The following is a 26,341-nucleotide window of genomic DNA, read 5'->3' on the forward strand; positions in this document are numbered from 1 at the left end:
AAAAAAAAAAAAACACAAATACATTGCCATTACTTTGTTGGCATCTTTCCATCCCACCGCTCTACACGGACTCGGTTTTTGAGTTCTTTTGTGCAAGAGCTAATAATTAATATGCAACAGATTCATGGATTATATTAAAAGGAAAAACCTTCTCTATTTTCCTCTTTTCCCTTCTTCGTCGGGAAGCCAAACATGATCTTTTCTCTTTCATGGCATGACTTTGAGTTATAAAATTTTAAAACTATTCTGGCCAAAGGAATTCTTTTGCTATGTTAGCATCCTTTAATACGCATATGGAATAAGCCTTCAAAAAAATATCAAACGAGCTCTTTTCGACTAAATGGGTTTGTTATGCAACTTGAAATATGGGAGAAAAAAAAAATTAAAAAATAAATAAAAATCAAATGATGAATGAAAGTTTTTACCAGTGAATTTTTTTTCTTCTAAATATATCCTTATTTTAAAGGAAATTGATATTAGGATTCCAAAAAATATAGAGTATATAATTAGTTGATTTACTTTTAGAACTATCCATAAGTTTGGAATTATGCGCATTGAAATGGAAATAATTTAAATAAAGGTGATATAATTGATTCTATATTACTTAATTCCGTATTGGACACAAATGTACCAATAAAAATGTAGTGGTAAGAGTATAACAGTAATCGCTCAGTTCATATCTATACTTTATTGGTGAGGGTATTAAAGTATATATAATTAGTTGATTTTCTTTTACAACTATCTATAAGTTTCCAATTATGCGTATTTAAATGGAAAGAATTTAAATAAGGCGATATAATTGATTCTATATTATTTAATTCCGTATTGGACTCAAATCAAATATTTATTTACCAAAATAAAATATATTGGCGAGGTAGACTACTTAAACTATCGTCTCGTGAACCCATTTGTTTTCTGAATTTCAAGTCAGAAAGCTTTCTAACAACAATGGAAAAGCTATGTTCATTCTCTCTCCTCTGTTTTCTCTGTCTAGCCATACTCCTCCATGTCCAACCAATCTCAGCCGTTGAATCTCCCAAACCTGAACCCACCAAAGCCACAGATTTCATCCGTTTCAAGTGCAACGCAACTTCATACCCTGAGCTCTGCTACACCTCGCTCTCCGGCTTCGCCAACGCCATCCAGGAGGACCCGGCTCGGCTGGCTAATGTCGCCCTAGTCGTCAGCCTCTCGAAAACCAAGCACATGGCCAACTACGTCGCCAACGTCTACCGCCAAGCGGACAAGGGCGGAAACAAGGAACTCGCCTCCGCCCTCCACGTCTGCTCCGAGGTGTTCAGCAGCGCTGTCGACGACATTCGCGACTCGCTCAGGCAGATGAAGCGTCTTCAGTCGCAGTCAATCGGGTCCCAGATTTTCGACGTGCAGACTTTGATGACCGGGGCGCTCACGTGCCAGGACACGTGTACGGACGCATTAGAGGAAATCGACTATGATGGGCCGGTAAAGACGGACATCTGTGATCGGGTTGTGAAGGTTTTTGACGTCACCAGTAATGCGATTGCGTTAGTGTTGAAGGCTTTCCCTGAGACTGTTGCGGCTCCATCACCGTGATGGAGCTATGTAGACCGTTCGATCATGACTCGTAAATGAGATTTCTTATTTGTATGTTTGACTGCTTAATATATTATGGGGAGAGTGACATTAATATTTAGTTGATTATTTAACCCAAAAAAGAAAAAAGTATTTAGTTGATGAGTGGCCTGTGAATGCTATTTTTCTCTAAGTTTAGTGTGTGGTAACCCTTATTTCATTTGCTTAGCTACAATATACTTTTACATGGTTTATGCTTAATCTCTAGTTGGTTCAACTAATCTCAGGTTGGTTGGTTTGTTTTTGCAGAATGGAACGGAAAACTACAATTTTTTTTTGTTTTGCTTCCCCTTTTCCCTTTTTGTACCCAAAAAAAAAAAAAAAAAAAAAAAAAAAAATGATGGAGATTGTGACTTGTTTGAGTTTGAAATATTCAATGTAGGTATAAAAGTGGCTAGGTTGCTAATTAATTTGTTGATTGATAAGTATTTTTATACTTAAGTCTAAATTAATTAATTCGTTGTTTAATTAATTGTGATTTATAGTAAGATTTAAATATCAATTAATTGAATAAGTTTCACTTAAATATGAATAAAAATTTTGCAAAAAATACCTTATTTAGTATGTAAATATGTGTATAACATTCATAATATTACAATTTTTTACTTTTGCATAAAAAAATTGTCTAACCAACCAAACATTCAATTATTTGGGTACAAAATAAATAAATAAATAAAAATCACAAACAAAAGTTTGAATTTGTATTTTCTCTTTGGATCTTTCATTCTGTGTGATTCATCTATAGGATGATAAAATATACAGCTTCTTTGGCAGGGCTCTAGTTTAAACCTAAAATAGTCGTATTCGAATTGTTACTAGGTAACAAAAAACTCAACAAAGTTGTTATATATATAATCTATCTAAATTTCGTTATTACACTTCTTTGGGTGCAAAATTAATCCTCACAAACTTCTAGTTTCATACATTTTCGATTGTATATATATTTAAAACTTAATTATTAGTTAAATATATATACAATAGAAACCTTGAATAAGGGGATGAAGGGAAAAAAATTAGATAAAGATAGAATTAGGAATTTTGACAGAGAGTGGAAAGAAAATGTTAGAATGAATCAAATTCTTTTCTCACACTATTAAAAATAAAAATAATAATACACAGTAAACTAAGGAAATAGCTAAAATTAGTTGGAATTAATAATAAAAAGAAACAAAAATATTAGGAATTTAGAAAATTATAAAATAATAATTTTAGGGGCTTACTATAATAAGGAAATAAGATTTAAAATTTCTCAGGGTGAATTTTTTTTTCCTTTATGGAATTTTTTACCAATGAATTTTTTTTTTTCCTTATTTTAAAGGAAATTGATATTAGGATTCCAAAAAATATAGGAGTATTTCCTTTTAGAACTAATCCCCTCAAATTGTAACCTTTTTTAGTAAACCACCCGTCTAATTTTTTCTTAAATAACCCCTACCCTTTCTAATAAATCCTCTTGTCGAATTTTGTACCGAAGAACCCCCTCAAAAGTAAAAGAGTTGATATTTGAATCAAAAAACCCTTTTATTTAAATCTTTATTTTTTCAAATTTTAAAAATTCATATCTCACAAACCAGTTTATAAAATAAGGATTTTAGAAATATAAAATTTGTTTAACAAAACTTCATAATCAGTGAGAAATAGAAAATCTAAAAATTTATTACAACAATCTTATTTTATTTTTTCGAATTATTCATTTTCATATGGAGAATAACATATAAAAAAAAAAAATTAGTCCCAATAGAGATCGAATATCCGTTTTTATTTTTTTAAATAGTAAGTCTATAAAAGAATGAAAATACTTTGACGCTATCTCATGAAATCGATCTCTATTGAGGCTAAATATGTAAATGAATAATTCCGATGAGTATTTTAATAAGATTGTTGGAGTAGATTTTTAGAAATCCTATTTCTCTCTGGTTATGAAGGCTTGTTGTATAAATTTTATATTTCTGAAATCCTTATTTTATAAGCTTTCAGTGCATATATTATTTACAATTTTTAAATGTGCGGTATTTTTGAAGTTCAGGAGAATTAAAATTTTAATCAATAGACATTTTGATCTAAATATTAACTCTTTTACCCGTTCAGGTCTTTGGTAATAAGTTAGACAACGGAGATGTATTTGAAGAAGACTACAAGTTGAGAGAGTTCTTTGGTAAAAAAATATATAAGAGGGTCTACTGAAAAAAAACTATAAGACCAGTGATTTTTTTGTACTTTGTCCAAGAATTTAAATAATAGTGATATAATTGATTATATATTGATTAATTCTGTATTAGACTCAAATCAAATATTTCTATACCAATAAAATATATTGTTGAGGGTATAAAAGTAATTACAGCTAAGGTCATGAGCCTACTTAAACTTGAACCATTCCTTAGCATTTTTCGAATTTAACCCTGTAAAGCTCTCTAACGATAATGGAAAAGCTAGGTTCATTCTCTCTCCTATGTTTTCTCTGTCTAGCCATACTCCTCCATGTCCAACGAATCTCAGCCGTTGAATCTCCCAATTCTGAACCCAACAATACCACAGATTTCATCCGTACCAAGTGCAACGCAACTTCATACCCTGAGCTCTGCTACACTTCGCTCTCCGGCTTCGCCAACGCCATCAAGGAGGACCCGGCTCGGCTTGCTAAAGTCGCCATAGCCGTCAGCCTCTCGAAAGTCAAGCACATGGCCAACTACGTCGCCAACATCTCCCGCCAAGCCGACAAGGGCGGCAACAAGCGACTCGCCGAAGCCGTCGATGTCTGCTTCGAGGTGTTCGGCGGCGCCGTCGAGGGGATTCGCGACTCGCTCAGTCAGATGAAGCGTCTCCACCGTCCCGGCCAGTCGCAGTCGCTGGGGTTCCAGATTAGCAACGTGCAGACGTGGATGACCGGGGCGCTCACGTGCCAGGACACGTGTACGGACGCATTAGAGGAAATCGACTATGGTGGTCCGGTGAAGACGGACATCTGTGATCGTGTTGTGGAGGTTTATGACGTCACCAGTAATGCGCTTTCGTTGGTGAATTCTTACGCTGATACTGTTGCGGCTCGGTGATGGAGCTTTGTTGACCGTTCGATCATGACTCGTAAATGAGATTTCTTTTTCCCAGTATGGTAGATTCTTTAATATATTATGGAAGAAGAGACTATGAGATTAATATTTACTATTTAGTTGATTATTTACCCAAAAAAGAAAAAAATATGTAGTTGATGAGTGTACTGTAAGTGCTATTTTTCTCTAGTCGGTGAGTTATAGTAGCATTTGTTTGCGCTTTAACCCTTATTTCACTTATTTGCAATAAATTTTTACATGGTTTATGTTAATCTCAAGTTTGGTTGGTTACCATTCAAAAAAAAAGTTTGGTTGGTTAATAGGAGTAATTTTTTTAGAAAACTTTTGGTTTTTGTTTTTTGTTTTGCTCCCCTTTACCATTTTTTTACCCAAAAAAAAAAAAAAAAATGGTTAAATTGAGATTGTGATTTGTTTGAGTTTCAAATATTCAAAGTAGGTAAATTTCAAGTTACAAGTTATAAATATCACTGAAAATTGAACAATTATAATTCAAATAAAGAGTAAAGTGTAAAAAATATATAAAAATTTTGCAAAAAAATACCTTATTTAGTATGTGTATAACATTTAAAAATGTAATGTGTGCAAAATTGCAAATTGCTCCATAATATCTGTTTTTTTTTTATTTTTAAGAAAAAGCCCAAATACCCTTAAAATTGAAATCACTGTTTTTTTTTTTTTTTTTTTTTTTTTTTTTTTTTTTTTTTTTAAGAACAAGCCCAAATACCCTTAAAATTGAAATCACTGTTTTTTTGTTTTTATTGTCTCATGTATAATTAATAGGACAATACCGACATTTTACTTTTGCATCAAAAAATTTGTCTAACCAACCAAACATTCAATTATTTGAATATACAAATTTTAAATAAACGTACCAACAACTTTTTTATGTCACAAACAAAAGTTTGAATTTGTATTTTCTCTTTGGATCTTTCATTCTGTGTGATTCACCTATAGGATGATAAAATATACAGCTCCTTTGGCAGGGCTCTAGTTTAAACCTTGTCATGTTATTCGTACCTAAAATATTCGTATTCGAATTGTTACTCTTTTTTCTCTTTTGGATCTTCCATTTAGTTGAGGCTTGAGAATGAGACTGAAGAATCTTCCATGATGTCATTGTTTTTTCGCTATCGTATAATTTTAAAAATTAATTTCTATAATTATTAGTTAATTTTTTTTAAACCTTAATTATTAGTTAAATATATACTCAATAGAAACGTGAAATAAGAGGATGAAGGAAAAAATAATATTAGATAAGGATAGAACTAGGAATTTTGATAGGGAGTGAAATGAAAATTTTAGAATGAATCAAATTCTTTTCTAACACTGTTAAATTGCTAGAATATATTGTTAAAAATAAAAGTAAAAATAAAAATAATAATACACAATAAGAAACTAATAATTGTAGGGGTCTTACTTTAAGGAAATAGCTATAATTAGTTGGAATTAATAATATAAGGAAATAAAAATGTTAGGAATTTATAGGAAATCATAAAATAATAATTTTGGGGCTTACTAGGATAAGGAAATAAAATTTTAAAGAAGTAAAATAAGGAAACAATAATTTTAGGGGGCTTACTATTGGCTCGATAACTGTTTGTTAAAATATGTGTAAAATATGCACTAAAATTCTCTACTGTAAACGCGTTGTGCTGTACCCATACTATAGTGAAAAAAGAATTTTTTTTTTTAAATTGGTAACTTTAGAGTCCCACCGAAAAAGGAACGACATTAAAAAAAAAAAAATAGAAAGAAAAAAAAAACAAAAAGAAAAAAAAAAAAAAAAAAAAAAAAAACAAACAAACAAAATATTCTGCTTCAGCGCCTCCCGTCCGGTATGCCATCTCCCTCTTTGATGTACCTCAAAATAGCATATTTGTACTAGGTTATTCAGGCATAACCTAAAAAATAAAATAAAAAGAAAAAAAATATATTCTCAACACTTTTTTTTTTTTCAACACCTTTAATATTTTTCTCAACTTATTTAATCTTATTCTCATCACTTTTTAATCTTTTTATCAATATCTTTTATTCTTATTCTCAACACTTTTTAATATTTTTCTAAACACCTTAAATCTTGTCCACAACAATTTTTAATTTTTTTTCTTAACACATTTAATGTTGTTATCAATACATTTAATCTTGTTCTTAACATTTTTTAATCTTATTCTGAACACCTCATAATCTTGTGATCAATACTTTTAATCTTATTCTCAACACATTTAATCTTATTTTCAACAACTTTAATCTCTAAACCAATACATTTTAATCATTAATTCAACACCTTTTAATTTTTACCTCAATACCTTTTAATTTTTATCTCACTACCTTTCAACACTTTTTAATATTTTTTCTCAACACCTTTAATCTTATTCTCAATACTTTTTAATATTTTTTCTGAACACTTTTTAATCTTATTCTAAACCTCTTTATCTTGTCCTCAACACCATTTAATTTTGTTTTCACCACCTTTAATCTCTAACTCAATACCTTTTAATTAATACCTCAATACCTTTTAATTTTTATCTCAACACTTTTAATCTTTGCCTCAATACTTTTCATCCACTTTTTAATCTTTTTTCTCAACACCTTTAATTTTGTTCTCAACACTTTTTAATCTTTTTTCTCAACACCTTCAATCTTGTTATCAACACCATTTTTTATTTTTTCTCAACACCTTTAATCTTAATATCAATCTCTTTAATCTTGTTCTGAACACTTTTTTTATGTTATTCTCAATACCTTTAATCTAGTTCTCAATGCATTTTAATCTTTTTTCTCAACACCTTTAATCTTATGCTCAACATTTATTAATCTTCTTTCTTAACACCTTTAATCCTATTCTGAACACCATTTAATCTTGTTTTTAACACCTTTTAATTATTACCTCAATACTTTTTAATCTTTATCTTAACACTTTTAATCTTTACCTTAATACTTTAATCTGGTTCTTAACACTATTTAATCTTATTCTCAACATTATTTAATCTTATTATTAACACCTTTAATTTTTTTCTCAACCCTTTCAACATTTTTTTTTTTTTTTTTTTTTTGCAATACCTTTTAATCTTATTCAACTTTAAAGATAACACTTTTTAATCTTTTTTTCTCAGCACCTTTATTTTTGTTCTCAACAATTTTTAATATTGTTTCTTAACATCTTCAATCTTCTTATCAAAAACACCTTTTTTTTTTTTTTTTTTTTTTTTTTTTTTTTTTTTAACACCTTAAATCTTATTCTCAACCTCTTTAATCTTGTTGTCAACAATTTTTCTTTTTTTTTCAACACCTTTAATTTTTTTCTCAACTTATTTAATTTTGTTCTCAACACTTTTTAATCTTTTTATTAACACCTTTTAATCTTATTCTCAACACTTTTTAATATTTTTCTCAATACCTTAAATCTTCTCCTCAAAATTTTTTAATCTTTTTCTTAACACATTTAATGTTATTATCAATACATTTAATCTTATTCTCAACACCTTTTAATTTTATTATCAACACCTTTAGTCTTGTTTTTAACACTTTTTAATCTTCTTCTCAATATTATTTTATTTTGTTTTCAACACCTTTAATCTCTAACTCAACACATTTTAATCATTATCTCAATATTGTTTAATCTTTAACTTTAATCTCTACCTCAATACCTTTCAATCTCTACCTCAATACCTTTTAACATTTTTTAATCTTTTTTTCTCATCACCATTAATCTTGTTATCAATACCATTTAATCTTGTTTTCCACATCTTTAATCTGTAACTCAACATATTTTAATTATTACCTCAATACCTTTTAATCTTTATCTCAACACTTTTAATCTTTATCTCAATACATTTAATCTTGTTCTCAACACCTTTTATAGGAAAGCTGATTGAAGATTATATATAATGCAAAGCTTCATAATACAAGGCAATTATTGAAAATGTACAACTCTTCATGTACACAAAAGGTAGTTCTAATAGTGATTTCCTTCTTCTTTTTTATTAACAAACTCAATATTATATTGATTACAACATGAAATAATAATAATTTTTTTCTCAACATCTTAAATCTTGTTCTCAAAACTTTTTAATCTTTTTATCAACACTTTTAATAATAATCTTTTTCTCAACATCTTAAATCTTGTTATCAACACTTTTTAATCTTTTTTCTCAACACCTTTAATCTTATTATCAAAACCCTTCTTCTTCTTCTTCTTCTTCTTTTTTTTATTTTTATTATTATTATTATTTTTTTTTGTAACACCTTTAATCTTATTCTCAACCTCTTTAATCTTATTCTCAACACTTTTATTTTTTTCTTTTTCTCAACATCTTTAATCTTTTTTTCAACTTATTTAATTTTATTCTCAACACTTTTTAATCTTTTTATCAACACCTTTTAATCTTATTTTCAACACTTTTTAATATTTTTCTCAACACATTTAATCTTGTCCTTAACAATTTTTAAGCTTTTTCTCAACACATTTAATCTTGTCATCAACACCTTTGATCATGTTCTCAACACCATTTAATCTTGTTATTAATACCATTTAATCTTGTTTTCAACAACTTTAATCTCTAACTCAACACCTTTTAATCATTACCTCAATATATTTTAATCTTTATCTCAACACTTTTGAAAACAAGATTAAAAAGTGTTAAGAACAAGATTAAATGTATTGATAACAACATTACATGTATTGAGAAAAAAAGATTAAAAATTGTTGAGGACAAGATTTAAGGTGTTGAGAAAAAAATTAAAAAGTATTGAGAACAAAATTAAAAGTGTTGAAAATAAGATTAAAAGGTATTGATAAAAAGATTAAAAAGTGTTGAGAACAAAATTATATAAGTTGAGAAAAATATTAAAGGTATTGAGAAAAAAAAAAAAAAAAGTGTGTCAAAGAATATTTTATTTTCCTTTTTTTGAATAAGATTGAAAGTGTTGAGAATAAAATTAAAAGGTGTTAATAAAAAGATTAAAAAGTGTTGAGAACAAAATTAAATAAGTTGAGAAAAATATTAAAAGTTTTGAGAAAAAAAAAGTGTTAGAGAATATTTTATTTTCCTTTTTTTTTTTTTTTTCTATTTTATTTTTTTGGTGATGCCTAAACAACCCAGTACAACTATGCTATTTTGAGGTACACTATGACGGGAGAGGGAGATGGCTTATGGGACGGTGATGAGGGACGGAGGCGCTAAAGCAGAAGAGGATATTTGTTTTCCTTTTTTTCTTTTTTTTGGTAGTGAGGTGCTGAAGCATAAGAGGATATTTTATTTCCCTTTTTTTTTTTTTTTTTTTTTTTTTTCTCTTTTCCTTTCTATTTTTTTTTTTTTTTTTTTTTAACGTCATTCCTTTTTCTGTCGGACTGTAAAGTTACCAATTTAAAAAAAATTCCCTTTTTCACTGCAGTATGGGTACAACATGACCCGTTTACAGCAGAGGATCTTAGTCTGTAAAATATATGGTTATTTTTTTTCTTCTCTAGCAGTCGTGCCACATCACTAATGTGTAAAAGGGTTGTGTATTTTGCACAACCCTTTTACACAGCCAGCATATTTTTTCTTTCCCCTCCCTTTCCCACTCGTGGTTTTCTTTCTTCTCTCACATTCTTTTACGCCTCTTTGTTTCTCACTTTTCTAAAGCGCCATAAAAAAGAATCTGTAACTGGTGGAAAGATAAGAACTGCTTAACCTTATTTTATTTTCCCTTTTTTTTTTTAATAAACATAATTTAATTCATCGCTTTCTTTTGATTCATCACTTTCGTTTGATTTTATCTTCTGTAATCATATATAGTTTTTTTTTATAGATTTTTTATCCTTCTACATTCTATTCTAATGAGATAAATATGTACTATCCAAATATTAGATATATATTTTAATCATGTTTTTATATAATTGTTGTTTGATACAGTTATACAAATTATTATTTTTTTTTCTTTTTTGATGATTAGTCAATTCAATCGTAATTGTTGTTGCATATTTTTGCTTTTTGTACTCGGATTTTTTTCCCAATCCTTGTTTTAATAAAACCAATGATTCACTCTCACTCTCTATATATATATACACACACATGTTTTTATTCTTTTGTATCTTTCAATTGTTTTTTAGATTCTCTATTTGTTTTTATATATATTGTAAAATTTGCTTGTCATTATGATTTTCACTCTATGAAAAAGCGTTTACCTTGATGAATGCTCCTTTTGTGTTTTATTAACTTCTATATTGGATTTTTTGAGATTTAATAGTGTTTGGGTCATGATATTAATGGATCAGATATTGCTCCGCATATACATATTTTTTAATCACATAAATATTACTCCATTATCCGAAGAGACCTTGTTGTATTAGTGAGTGATCTGATTGTTAATTTTTTTTTTTTATTATTATTTTTAAATAGATCACAATGTGGTCAATTTTGAAATATGAAACTTCATAGGTTCATGGTGGAGTACATTTAGAAATCAAATTTAAATAAAATAGAAATCTTTGATGCCAAGATGAAACACACTTAAAACCTTTGATTATGTAATTTGTACCATAGTTGAATCTTATTTTATTTTTTGTAATTAAGTTATAATCTGGGGGTGGGTGGGACGTGTATGCTATTGGCAGGATGGGAAAGTGAAAATTGGGGGGAAATTAATTTTTTTTTTCGTAATTGAGGGGGATTAGTTTATATAGTTTTTACATACTGGAATCTTATTTTATTATTTGTTATTAAGTTAAAATTCTGGTGGTGGCGGAAAATGTATGCTATTAGCGGGGATGGGAAAGTGAAATTTAAGAGGAAATTAAAATTTTTTTTCGTAATTGAGAGGGATTGGGATGCGAGATAAAACCTTTGATTATATAGTTTATGCATACTTGAATCTTATTTTATTATTTGTTATTAAGTTAGAATTCTAGTGGCGGTGGGAAAGGTTTGTTATTGGCGGGATGGGAAAGTGAAATTTAATTAGGGGGAAAGTGATTTTTTTTTTTTTTCCTAATTGAGGAAGATTGGGACGTGAGGTTTAATCGCGAATAAGTAAAGTGAATCAAGTATGTTTGTAAAAATTATGTAGGGCTTTGGATATGACATGTGGTTGGTTATTATTGGAGGATATATTTTTACACAAAAGGTATAAAACAACCATTGAAGCTAAAAATAAGTATTCCAAATTTTTTGTGTAAATCTAATCTAACATATCATGTTTATATAAAAAAAAATATACACAATGGTTGGAGATGTTTTAAGGAAATAAAAATGTTTGAAAGTTGAAACAATAGTTTCAGGGGCCTTCTTATTAACTTGGGCTTAGGCGACCGCCTAAATTGCCTAAGGGTCTAGTGAGCCATGACTTTACCTAGACCTCTAGTGTCATGTTGAAGTCTCATGCCAGCTCAGCATTTCACATCGCTACAAAAGTCGCGTTTTACTATTTTTGTGACTTTTTTAGTTTCAACCCTTGATTATTTTATTCTCTTAATACATGCCTCAAATCCTGGAATTTGCAATTATGCTCGTTATGGAACAAAATTAATCATCACAAATTTCTAGTCTCATGTATCGAATAAGTCCAGAGTTAGACTTTACCTAGACATCTAAGAGCATCTCCAACTGTTGTGTATATATATATATATATATATATATTTTTTTTTTGTGTAAATCTGATGTGTCATAATAGATTTATACAAAAATTTATACAAAAATTTTAGATTATTTATTTTTAGCTCCAGCGGTTGTTTTAATACCTTTTGTGTAAATATATATCCCCCAATAACAACCAACCAGTGTCATGCCTAGACCCCACATACTTTTTACAAACCTACTTAATATAGGGTTGATTCGTTAATGAAATAAGAAAGAGGGAGGAAAAAAGAAATATGCTGATGTGGCTGTGTAAAAAGATTGTGTAAAATATACAACAATTTTACATATTGGTGACGTGACAGTGTATCTTAATAAACTGCTTGGGATAATAAAAATAAAAATAAAAATTGCACATCATACGTTGCAGTATATATTTTACACAAAAGAATGTTTTAACATATTGCTGGAGATACTCTAAGTGTTCGTCCGAAGTCTCATACCAACTCAGCTTCCAACGTGGCTACAAAAATTCAATTTCGCTATTTTTGTTACTTTCCATTTTCAATCATCATTGATTTTTTAGTCTCTTTATATATGTTTCAAATCCCGAAATTTGTAATTATACTTTTTGGGGAAGCAAATTTAATCCTCACAAATTTCTACTCTCATGTATCGAATAAGTCTGAGTCAGACTTTACCTAGACCTTTGGGTGTTCTTCCGAAGTCTCATGCCAACTCAGCTTTTCACGTGGCTACAAAAGTTAAGTTTCACTATTTTGGTTACTTTTCTTTTTCAATCATCAATGATTTTGTAGTCTCTTTATATATCCCTCAAATCTCGAAATTCGTAATTATACTTCAAATTTCTAATCTCATGTATGGAATATATATATTTTTTCTGAAGTCTGATGCCAACTCAGCTTTTGACATGGCTACAAAGCTCGATTTTACTTTTCATTTCAAACCTTTATTTAATGATTCTTTATTGTCTTAATACATGCCTTAAATATCGGCAACCCAAACCATGAAAAATAAATGACCTATAATAACAGGAATGGATCCTCTCCAAGAAAATTTCTCTCCAAGCATCTACAAGTATCAACAATTTAATTAACTAATGAATACGATATTGTTAACTAAAAACACCTATTACGTTAGACTTCCCTCTTTTGATTTCCCTCTTTATCATCAATCTTTATATGCTATAATTGAAGAATCATCAATTTTTATATGCTACAATTGAAGATTTGGAAGATTTCACAGATTTTTTTGAGTTAATAAAGTATTTTAAGATCTCAGTACATCAAATAACTTAAAAGGTCATTAAGTGCTCCTCTATCTTCCAGAGATTTATCCTACTGCAACATCTAAATTTATTACTGCGACATCTAAGTTAATTGAATCATATATATATATATATATATATATATATAATATTATCAACTATTCATTGAAATGTATATTTTTATTCACAAATTCTAAAAAAAAAAAAAAATTTATACCCAAATTTGCATAAACCAAAAATTATTTTCAATTGTAATTTCCAAATATCCATTTTATGAGGAACTAATTTTAAGAGGGATAGTAATTAACAGTGTTCATTGGTCGATATATTATACCCCTCTAACCATGCCAACAACAATTTTCGTAAGAACTACGGATCTTACTTTTATAAACTTGACTGAAACTGAAAATAATAAATTCCTTACATAGCTTTATGGTAGGCATGTGTCTGAAATTGCTCCTTCTATTAGCCACTGGTGTTTTTCAATAGAGATGAAAGAATCGTATTTTCAAAAAGAAAGATTGACTGGTTTTAAGTGAGAGAAATCAATTGTAGCAAGATATTTAACTGAGTTTAATGAACCAATATTAATGTGTGAGCTCCATTGAGAGAATATAATCGATTGATTGTCAATTCTATCATCTAAAGAGCCAAATGGTAGTTAATAGTCATCTAAAAGTGTTATTGTTAAAGTGATATAGTCAAAGGGCTATCTTCTTTCCATCCTCCACCTGGTTTTTGATGAAAGGCCTAGCAAGACTTCCTAATCTTAGAATCATTCTCCAATTCTATGAGTACAGTTGGCGATTGGTTTTGGTCCAAAAGTTGTTACTTTTGATCAGATCAAAATGTGCCCAATCAAACCAAGTAGATTGATCTAAAGCCTTTGTAGGGGTCCTTTTTTATCAAATAATAAGCAAGTATATAATGGTGATATCAGAAATACAAATATGAAGGAAACAGAGGAGATGCTTAGAGTAGGAGGAGGAGAAGAAGACCAACTATCAAGATTAAGATAGTGGTAGGGCAAGTATCTAATATCTTGTGACAGCTTCCTCTTCTCAGTTGGTTATTCCTTCATAGGATAGCACTATTTATAAGCCCGGATTCCATTGATTATTGTCCAATGGTCCATTCCATACATGGCTTTTTGCATACATTTCCCCCGATCTGGATTATGTGGCTAATCTTGAGGATTTAGGGGTCTGAGAAGTCTAATCCTCTTGAGCCTTGCACTTTGTTGCCATGTCATTTCTCCCTTAATCAAGGGCATTAAATGTTGCTTGGCCGCCGGTTGGTCAAGCCTGACATAGCATTAAATGCGATTTTAAGGTTTGTTGTCATAACATGTATAATCCCATCATTTTGCTAATTGGGCCTTGCTGAAAGGGAAGGCACTTCTTGACTTCTCATCCACCAATCCAAGATCCTCCTAGTTTCCTAAACATGGATTCCCTATAGCCGCGGAGACCCTACCTTCGTTTTGCGCTATATTTAATCCCTTAATGGCGAGGCCCCCTAGGGCTCGAGTCTTTCAAAGTAACATTGCCCGGCCTAGCATCAGGGCTTGAGATGTTTGAAGGTTGATTCCTCGAAGCTCGATAGGCCTGGAGCGATGCCAGGGCTTGGGGTGCTCAAGGATTGGTTCCCGAGGCTTGGTGGGCCTGGAGCGATGCTAGGGCTTAGGGTGCTCGAGGATTGGTTTTTTGAGATTTGGTGGGCCTGGGGCGATGCCAGGGCTTAAGGTGCTCGAGGATTAGTTCCTCGAGGCTTGATGGGCCTGGAGCGATGCCAGGGCCTAGAGTACTCAAAGTTTGGTCTTTCGAGACTTGGTGGGCCTGGAATGATGCCAGGGCTTAGGGTGCTTGAGGATTGGTCTTTTGAGACTTGGTGGGCCTGGGACGATGCTAGGGCTTAGGGTGCTCGAGGATTGGTTCTTCGAGGCTTGATGGGCCTGGAGCGATACCAGAGCTTAGAGTGCTCGAAGTTTGATCTTTCGAGGCTTGGTGGGTCTGAGGCGATGCTAGGGCTTAGGGTGCTCGAGGTTTGATCTTTCTAGGCTTGATGGGCCTGGAGCGATGCCAGGGCTTAGAGTTCTTCAAGTTTGGTCTTTCGAGACTTGGTGGGCCTGGAATGATGCTAGGGCTTAGGGTGCTCGAGGATTGGTCTTTCGAGACTTGGTGGGCCTGGGGCGATGCCAGGGCTTAGGGTGCTCAAGGATTGGTTCCTCGAGGCTTGATGGGCCTGGAGCGATGCCAAAGCTTAGAGTGCTCGAAGTTTGATCTTTCGAGGCTTGGTGGGCCTGGGGCGATGCCAGGGCTTAGGGTGCTCGAGGTTTGATCTTTCGAGGCTTAATGGGCCTGGAGCGATGCCAGGGCTTAGAGTGCTCGAGTTTGGTCTTTTGAGACTTGGTGGGCCTGGAACGATGCCAGGGCTTAGGGTGCTCGAGGTCTGATCTTTCGAGGCTTGATGGGCCTGGAGCGATGCTAGGGCTTAGAGTGCTCAAAGGTTGATCCTTCGAGACTTTTGACTTTTCAAATTACCATGGAGGATTTAATTAGGGTCGCTTTGACTTGTCAATATGCCATGTCAGCTTCCCATAAGCGGCACCCGCAGCCTTCAGCAGGTTTCATATATATATGCCTAATGATAGAGATTCGATTCCACGAGGCTAATTGAGGAATGCCAAGCCCACTATACTCCGTAGGCTTGCATATGTTTGTCTATGCCATTTTACCTCTAGAATTTTTTAGCTCCACACCAGGTGTAAGAATCTTTTCAATGCTTGGTTGATTTTCCTAATATCAATTTGGCTAGAATAAACAAAATGGCTCAATAGGATTGATGGTAAATAAGATCAATGACCTTAATAAATTGAAGTCTCCTAGCATAAGTGAGAGATTTGGAAGTTTAACACCTGATTCTACCAATAATTTTCTCCACAAGATGCTTGGTTAAATAGAAAGGGAGCGGGCCTCTCCCTTACCAAAAAAAAAAAAAAAAAAACATTAAGTCATCTATAAAATATAAATGATAGATCTTATTCTTGGAGCACCTCTAATGAAACTCAAAGAGAGAGACATTTTCAATGAGCACCTCCACGTACCAGAACATATTGAATCTGGGGTTTATCTTCTCTTCTCTATCTCTCTCTCTCTCTCTCTCTCTCTCTCTCTCTCTCGTTGTAGGTATCATTTAGTGATCATCCTCGCACTTAACTAACCTAGTTGAATAATATATCTAATCCATTAAGCCCACCAAAAGCCCTAACTCAGGTTCAGGGCTAAACCATAGAATCCCTATGAATAAGCCCAAATAAAACCCAGTCCAAATAAAACCCAGCCCAAACAAAATAACCACATAATTATAAATCTAAACCCAATTTAAAATATATAAAAATAATTAATAATCCTATTTATAAATTCATTAAAAATATGGGATATTAAAGTTGTATAAGCCAAGATACATAAATAAAACATGGGTGACCACATGTGTGTTTAGACGCCATGAAGTGTGTGTTTAATGTTGGACCATTTTCTCCGGCTATAAATGTTCTCTATTTGTAGTGCTTGCTAAGAAAGCTCATCCTTTGGATCCTGATATTTCTTACGAATAGTTGAGATGATCTCCTCACACCGACTTCCTTCGGATGGCTTTCAATGAACATAATTAGAGTGGACGGTTAAGATAAGGCTTCTAATAACCATATTAAATGAAGAGCCACATGTACTCCAAAAACACAATGTGTATCAATCAGGGCCTAAATGTTCTCAATTTGTAGTAGATCCCAATATTTCTTACGGATGGTTAAGATGATCTCCTCGAGCTGACGTCCTTTGGATGGCTTTGAATGAACATAACTAGATTGGACGGTTGAGATGAGGCTTTTAGCAACTAAATTAAATGAAGAGCCACATGTTTGCTTTTGATTGGCCATTGCTTTTCTCTCAGCACTCGAGTACTCTTTAAGTTTCTTATGCCCCACATTCTTCGATAATCCTTTGACACGTGTACAATAAATGAGAATTGGTTCCTCAACCTAACAAAGGTTCTGAGGGCGACACTTGAAAAGGTCTTGGATGCTGTCTTGGTTACTTGATTAAAACTTGATTCTCCCCTTAGCCCTAGCATTATACAGTGCTATTTTTAAGGCTTCGTTTGGATACACAGGAGAGAAAAAAAGGAAAGGATTATAAGAGAAGAGAAAAGAAAAGAAAAGAAAGGAAATGATAGATATAATAATATTCATGTTTGGATGGATAGGAGAGAAAAGAAAGGCATAGGTAATATTCTTGTTTAGATGGATAGAAAAGAAAAGAAAGAAATGAATAATTTACCATTTTACCCTTCTCTCAACCAAGCTTGCCCCTTCTCTTAAGGTTACTTTTGTAATTTATTCCATTTCTCTCCAAATCCTTCCAAATCTTATCAATTTTGGAGGGATTTCAAATGAGGGATTTGGAGGGATTGCTCTCTCCAAATCCTTTCTTTTCTCTCATATTCCTCCCATCCAAACACACTCATCACTATCCTTCCCTTTATTTTCTCTCCAAATCCCTCTATATCCCACGATCCAAACGAAGCCTAAGTGCAAACGCATAAGCTTCAAGGTGAATGGCTTAATCTTTATGTTTGTATGGGATGTGATTTTCATATTTTGTGTTTTGCCGTGAGTTTGCTTTGACACCCATCATTCGCCATGATTTGATAATTTTCAAACTTATGATTCACCTTGATTTTGATATTTTGTGAGTTTTTTTATTATGTTGTTGAAATTATCTGGCTATAACAAATTATTAAGTTGACTGATGATTTTTTATCTTTATTTTTATTTTTATTTATTTTTTAATGATTTTAAGATTTTGAGAGTGCTTATAAAATGGTTGAAACTCATTTATCTACAAAAATGAGCATTTAGCTTGTGAATTTCCAATCAAGTTGTTATTTTTCTTTCTTTGGTTATTCAAAGTGTTTGATGTGTTGCAACTATTTTTTTTATAAAAAAAAGGAGCACAAAAGATGAAGAATCTAATGATTAAAATTAAAATTGTACTCATCAAATACATAAATAAGCTTCAGATTATAATAAAAGATCGATAAGAATATAATGATTGCTACTCTTAGTTTATTTAACAGAACTCGTGAACAATTTTATTTGATATTTCAGGAACTTGGTGGTGAGTTTACTGTAGTTATTAAGTTTGTGGAACTTCACAGAATTGAACTTGGTGATTACTGTTGATACATATAATCTTGTGGAGTCAACATTCTCAATGGTTTCAATTTATAAGATTTATGTGATTGGTTGCTTCCTACTTCTAGGACAGTTCTTTCTTTAGACCCTTGTTAATTTTTGACAAAAAGAGGGAGATAGAGTTGAGATCCTTATTATTCAGGGGGAGAGACTTTTTTGCATTAAGGGGGAGAACCATTGTTCATTGTATCACATTGTATTGATATTTAACCATTATTAGCATGACTATTTTATGCTTGTGTTTATTTTCTTGATTAAGCTTCACGGGTAGTTGTGTTTGAGCTAATGTGCAGATTACAGGTTGCTACACGTGTTGAAGTTTCATAAGGTTCAAGAAACTGAAAATTTTTGTGTTTTATTTCCTTTAACAATCAATGTAATTTACTTTCCTGCTTAGGTAGATTGCTGAATTGTTTTTAGAGTTTCGTCACGAAATTACCAAAGAGGGAGATTGTGAGATATATATTTTGTAATTGGCTAATTTTACTATCAAAACAAGTCCGATCGAGTTGTAATTTTTCAGTTCAAAATTTTAAAGATTGAAGATCGGATGCGGATTTGAAGAAGGTCAAGTGTTCATGGGATACTACACTCTGAGATGATGAGAAAAATGTTCTAAGAAGTTTGAGAGGTAGTGAGAACATTTAGGACGGGTTTTGGAAGGTTCGGAACAAGTTTTAACATTTTGTCCGTTATGAACTGCTTCAAGATTTATCGAACATGTTCAACATCATCAGAATTGCCAAAATTTCAAGATTGGCCATCTTGAACTCGTTCAAGAGGGCTGAACCAGTTCAAGAATTCATGGGATTCTTTACTGGCCATGTTGAACCGGTTCAGCCCCTCTAAACCAGTTCAAGAAGTCCTGGATGCATCAGGTTTTCAAGTTTTCTTCTTCTGATGTTTCCTTTTTGATCCCAGCTTCCTTCCAAGTCTTATGCATGAAATTTATCATATTTTCTGAGGGATTAGGACTTTCAAGACTCTATATAAACCATGTCATATACATTAGTTTATTCATGGCTTTAGGCAAAATCAATTCTATATTTTGAGAAAGCCTTTAGGGAGAGAAAAATTCAAAAAATCAAATCTGATTATTCTGAATTTATTTTTGAGAGCACACATATATATTCATGAGTGATTTAATTGTGTTGTTCTCTATCTCATCAGAATTGGAGCTATACTGAAGATTCAGATATTCTGAATGAAGAGCATGATTTAATTCTTCTACAACTGAGTTCAGATCTTAAAGAAAAGAAGTAAACACAATCACACTTTGAAAGGGTTGGAGCATTCATGGTGTGTTGTATGATCTACCTATTACTCTTCTACAAATATCAAGTGTAAGCCTAAGGTCAAGTTGCTATTGGACGGGGAGTCGTAAAGCCAGAGGATCGTTAGTGGTTGGTATTAGGTAGAACGATATGGTATGAGCCAGAGTCAAAGTTTGGTAGACTTTGTTTCAAGCATAGTGGATTGGTTTACTTAGGACTACATAGTTCACGAGGTTTTTCCCATAACAGTTGACGTATTTTATCAACTAGGGTTTCCTCGCTAAAATCCTGGTGCAATCTCTTTAATTCTAACTTCCTTTACTGTACATATATTTGTGATTGTAAATGTTTAAATTGATCATATAATTTAATCAATAATAAATTAAGCAAGTTGACCTAATAATCAGATTTAGGTCATTAAAGGAGTTAATCACAGTTAAAATTAACTAACGGTTTCCTCACCCCGTGTAACTCTTGTTTCACACTCGTGTCACTACAAAAGAAGGAAAATTAAATTTGAAAGATGTGCTTGTGGTTCCCGATTTGAAAAAGAACTTATTATGTATTGGGAAATTTACTTCAGATAACTTATATACTTTTGAATTTACCTCATCTGACTTTGTTGTCAAGGATCGAAACCAAAGAACGATAGCAAAGGGGCATAAGAAAGGGCAACTTTATGCATTGGATGAAACTTTTCAAGAGGCTTTGAGTACAATAAGGAAAGGTGGTTCGTCTTCATCTATTTGGCATCAATGACTAGGACACCCTAATTCAAAGTTATTATCTTTGTTGAAGGAGAAGAAAGTCATTGATGTCACCCATTGGGTAACTAAACCTTCTATATGTGTTAGTTGTCAAATGGGAAAGAGCTGTAAGCTACCTTTTAATTCTTTGAAAGGTGGTTCGTCTTCATCTATTTTCCTATGCTATTATGGTACCACGATATGAGCTTGAGTCTCAAGATCGATGGTTAGGGAGCATATATGCATTGGGATGCATAACTGGCTATGATGGTAGTGATATACCCTGGTAGGTCTAGGTACTCATGCCCACCTCTGGTGCGTTTTGCATGTTACCTTCTATTCAGGTTGAGACCCCCTTTGTAATCCAGTGAGAGTCCCTTAGTGTGGATATATACATATTTGGATTAAATAGATATTGTTGAGTTATCTAGGATGTATTTACGTATCGGGTCTTTGTTTGGATTGTAGTTAGAATAGAACTTGTTCGTGGGCCTGACCCCCTATCATTTTTCAGGTACCAGACGGTTCCAGTCTTAGAGCTTGTTCCGGCTAAGTAGAGACGATCATTCACTCTTCCGATGACGTAGGATTTCCTTTCATGTGTTTAGTTTTGAATTTTATTTCTGTACTTTACTTTATATTGGGATTTTATTAGGGGTCCACTAGATGGATTCCCGAGTTGTACGTATTAAAGGTTTTGGGAAGTTTAGGTTATAGTAATTTATAACTTTTCTAATATTTTCTCAATATAGTTAGATTGAGATAATACTAGATCATCTGATATTCTAGAAATCTTGATTCCTAATATGGCATCAGCTATGCCTAAATCTTTTATATAGAAATTTTTAGTCAACATCTTTTTAGTAGTTTCGACTATAACATCATTACTACCCATTATTAGCATATCATCCACATATAGGCACATAATGACATATCCATTTTGAGTGTTTTTTTTACATAAATACATTTGTCACACTCATTAATTCTAAAACCATTTGACAGCATCACTTTGTCAAATTTTTCATGCCATTATTTAGGTGTTGTTTTAATCCATATAAGGATTTTACAAGTTTGCACACCTTCTTTTCTTTTTCTAGAATAATAAAATTTTCAGGTTGTTCCATATAGATTTCCTCCTCTAATTCACCATTCAAGAATGCAGTCTTAATATCCATTTGATGTATTATTAAATTTTGCAATGCCGCAATAGCCAGTAATAATCTAATGGATGTTATTCTTATTACTGGTGAATATGTATCAAAATAATCCAAGCATTCTTCTTGCCTGTATCCCTTAGCAACAAGCCTAGCTTTATACTTATCTATTGAACCATTAGGCTTCATCTTACTCTTAAACATCCACTTATACCCTAAAGGTTTAGTACTCGGAGGAAGATCTACCAACTCCCAAGTATGATTTTGTATGATAGATTCAATTTCACTATTTATGGCTTCTTTCCATGAAGGAGCTTTAGGAGAAAACATAGCTTCCTTATAGCTTTGTGGCTCATTCTCCAATATATATGTCAGAAAATCAAAAACAAATGACTTAGACGTTCTAGCTCTTTTGCTATGTATAGGTTCTTCTTTATTTTCATCATTTATAGACTATTGGTCTATATTCTCTTGTATATTGCTATTAGCAATATCATGATTTCTTTTAAGAGGATTTTTACAAGGAAATATATCCTTAAAGAAACAAGCATTCCTTGGCTCAATAATTTTATTGATATGGATGTCAGGAATGTCTGATGTATGCACAAGGAAACGATATGCACTACTATTCTGTGCATAGCCTATGAAAATACCATCAAAGGTTTTTGGTCCTATCTTAATTTTCTTAGGAGTAGGAACCGCAACCTTAACTAGACACCTCCACACTTTTAAAAATTTATAGGAAGGTTTTTGACCTTTCCATAATTCATAAAGTGTCATATTTTTTTTCTTTTGAGGTATTTTGTTGACAACATAATTAGTAGAAAGTAAAGCTTCCCCCCCACAAATTCTGGGTTAAACCAGAACTTATCAACATAGCATTCATCATATCTTTTAAGGTACAGTTTATACATTCAGCAACACCATTCTGTTGAGGTGAATAAGGAGTGGTAGTTTGGTGAATAATACCATGTTCTGAGCAAATGTCAGCGAATGGTGCTTTGTATTTACCACCTCTATCACTCCTAAACACCTTTATCTTCTTGCCAAGTTAATTCTCAACCTCATTCTTGTAATGTTTAAATATTTCCAAAACTTCATCTTTACTTCTTAACAAGTATACATAACAGTATCTTGTGCAATCATCAATAAAAGTAGTGAAATACTTTTTCCCACCTCTGGTTAGCATAGATTTAAAGTTACAGATATCATTGTGAATTAATGTTAGCGGTTCAGTACTTCGCTCAATAGAGTGAAATGAGCTTCTAGTTAATTTTGCTTCTACACATGTTTGACATTTTTTATTTAAATCAATACTAAATTTAGGTTTATTATCCATGTTAATTAATTTACGAATCGTATCATAATTAACATATCCTAACATACCATGCCACACATCAGATGATTCAATTGTATAAGTAGAAGAATCATTAGCTTTATTATTATTACTAATAGCTTTTAAATGATTGAAGCTACTTGAAAAGATTCACTTAAAGTCATCTTCTCAGCATATATCTTATGTAGGATCAGCTGAAACTCCTGCACTTGGCTCATAACTGTCTTGGAGTCTATCATTTTAAAGTCCAAAAATCGTCCGACCACGAACTTCTTCAAGCCAGGATCCTCAGTTTTATATTTCTTATCTAGTGACTCCCATAGCTCTTTAATAGTGTTCATTGGACTATACACATTATATAGAGTGTTATCCAATCCATTGAGGATCTAGTTCCTACATAGGAAGTCTCCGTGCTACCATACATCAACAACTCCTAGCTTTGTCATGTCAGTTTCTCCCTCTTCTAGCATTGGGGCAGTTTCAGTTAGGTACTTGCTCAGATTTAGAATTGTAAGGTAGAACATCATTTCTGTTGCCACTTTTTAAACTCCGCCCCATTAAATTTTTCGAGCTTCTCCCCATGACTGATGGGAACATTAGGCATAGTAATACTTGTACTTGCCATTCGTCTGATATATATTAAATATACAGACCTTAGTCAAATTTACAGAAATAAAATAACAACAATATTTAAATAATTAAACTATAATATAAGCCGAATCTGTCTTAAGATTGTAGTCCAAAATATGGTCTCAGTATACCATACACTATAGTATTACTATTTAAATATTATGCATAAATATAATGTGTGTATATATATAATAATTATTATAAAATAATAATCTTTATATATAATATCTTATAAAATATAGTTATATAAAATAAAACAAAATAAAAGAACCAGAAAATAAATCGAGGCTAGAATTTCATTCTATATCATTGAGATAGATTCGCCACACTATGATGCTAATAGACCCAGTGGCGTCTATCTCCCAGGATACAACAACTTTTACTTCCTTCGGTAGTAGTACTGCAAACCAAAAGAATAGGCGAACAGGCTCGGTGTTAGTACTCTTTGACTCGAACTTGGAATAACTAACTAAAATTGGACTTGGACTGAGGCTCAAACCCAAAGACAAAGGCTCGTACCCACAGACACTTATAGAAGAAAAGAGAGGAAGGAGAGAATTCAGAATTAGAGAAAAGGATTTTAAATTGGAGAACTTTGGAATGAACCCGAGGAGGGGTTTATATAGGCTTCATGGTGCCTTTTGGTTTTAATATTTTTCCGATGTGGGACAAACACTTCTCACATTTTGCAAACTCATTTAGACTTATCAAACACCTTACTTTGGAGCTAATTTCTCATTCACCCAAAAACGGATTTGAGAAAGTAAATATACCACGTTTATCTCCTTGCGGAGAAGAATGTGCTCATTTATAGATCCTCAAAAAATTCTTATCAGAATCTATTCAAAATTTCATCCAAAGTTTATATTTTTAATGCCCCCGTTTCCAACAAGATATTCATCGCAACAAAGGATTTTGGAGCATCATCAATGGTAAAAGAATGATCGAAGCGTTGGTGACATTGAGTAGCAGAATGATTCCATTTCGAGCATATCTCGCATCGAATACCAGATTTTGGAAAAGGTGAAGAATGAGAAACATTTGAAGGAACGTACCATGTAGAAGCACCATACCTATTATGTCAGGATCCATTGGAATTTTGGCAAGAGAAGCAATTGCCACTATAACCATTACCATGGCCATAGCCACTATCCTTGGATTTATTATGATCATGTCCACGAGAATTTGAACCACAACCACTTTGATTAGTGATAAGCGTTGAAAAGTGCACAGTTAAACCCCTTAATCTTGAATGTTCCAGGACCTTATTTTATCTTATTTCTCGTTTTAGTACTAATTTATGTTTTTATCTATTTTTAGGTCAATAAGGTTCAAACAGGCTAATTTCAGTCCATTAAGGCCTTTTTGGAGTCAAACTAAGTCTTGGTGAGAAGTTGGAGCAAAAGGAGGCTGATGCTAAAAACTACCTAGTTGGAACAATCGTGTAAATGATCGAACCCTGAATGATCATATCTTTGAATGATTGAACCAACTCTAATCGATCAAACCATACCTCTGAACGATCAAGCTCTGAATGATCACACATACCTTTGAACGATCACACCATACTCTGAACGATCACACTGTTGGTTGGATCGATCGAACTATTCGCAGAAGTTATAAAAAAGCAGATCTGAAGCTCATTTCGAACTAACTCGGCTATGCTTGAAAGAGGAGATCCTAGGGCCGAGTTCTCACATTTTTGGGCTCTAAAAGCCTTATATGTAAGAGGGATTGAACCATTTTTGTAGAGAGATTCATATTTTTACATTGTAATTTCGATATTGTTGTAGTTTCTCTCTCTAGAAAGTTAGAGATTAGGGTTAGAAGAAAAGAGGGAAGTGGAGGCACAGCTCAAGAACACATCTCTAAATCCACATACTCTCTATCTCTTGAACTTCAAAGAAGAAGAAGAAAAAGATGGAGCCATATTTGGAGCTTACCCTTGAGGGTTTCATGACCACATCCACCTCCTCCATGATTGGCTAGATCTACACTTAGGGCTTGGATGAGCCCTAAGTCTTGTGTAATCTAAACCCTTGTATTTTTATTTTTGGGGATTTATATATATTGTTGTGATTAGTGGTTAGCCTTGTGATTGTTGATTTAATTCTTCCTTCTGATTCTGTATTTTAATTACATTTTGTCTTATATGTGATTATTTAGGAATTGATCTCTACACTAGATTCTCTACATTGGTTGCATGTCTATATGTGATTAATTAAGGATTTAGTGATGGCTAAGCATGATTTTCATTGAATGGGTTTGTCAATTAATTTGATGGATTATACTTACGCTTGATGGGTTGCTCTACAATTTAATTCATGTTTGTAGGTAGGTAGACAATCTATTCTTGATTTGATACTTCACACTTATTATTGCAAATTCCATGATTCTCTAGATTGATGTATGCTCTCATTA

The 26,341-nt window shown here is 32.3% G+C and overlaps 1 protein-coding gene across 1 annotated transcript; it reads left to right on the plus strand.

The window, feature by feature from the left end:
- Window positions 1–4,021: 4,021 nt before the first annotated feature.
- On the plus strand, window positions 4,022–5,057 carry LOC132287704 (pectinesterase inhibitor 7-like). The gene has a single exon (XM_059789801.1). It carries the CDS (start codon window positions 4,035–4,037, stop codon window positions 4,662–4,664), a length of 630 nt encoding a protein of 209 aa, XP_059645784.1. The 5' UTR covers window positions 4,022–4,034; the 3' UTR covers window positions 4,665–5,057.
- Window positions 5,058–26,341: the final 21,284 nt, after the last annotated feature.

The sequence above is a fragment of the Cornus florida genome, unplaced genomic scaffold (assembly GCF_030987335.1).
Source record: "Cornus florida cultivar Cherokee Brave unplaced genomic scaffold, ASM3098733v1 CherokeeBrave_3.0.0_Hap2_Chr02, whole genome shotgun sequence".
Classification (NCBI taxonomy): domain Eukaryota; kingdom Viridiplantae; phylum Streptophyta; class Magnoliopsida; order Cornales; family Cornaceae; genus Cornus; species Cornus florida.

Coding starts and splice junctions, on each gene's coding strand:
- LOC132287704 (XM_059789801.1), top strand. CDS start 4,035: ATGGAAAAGCTAGGTTCATTCTCTCTCCTATGTTTTCTCTGTCTAGCC.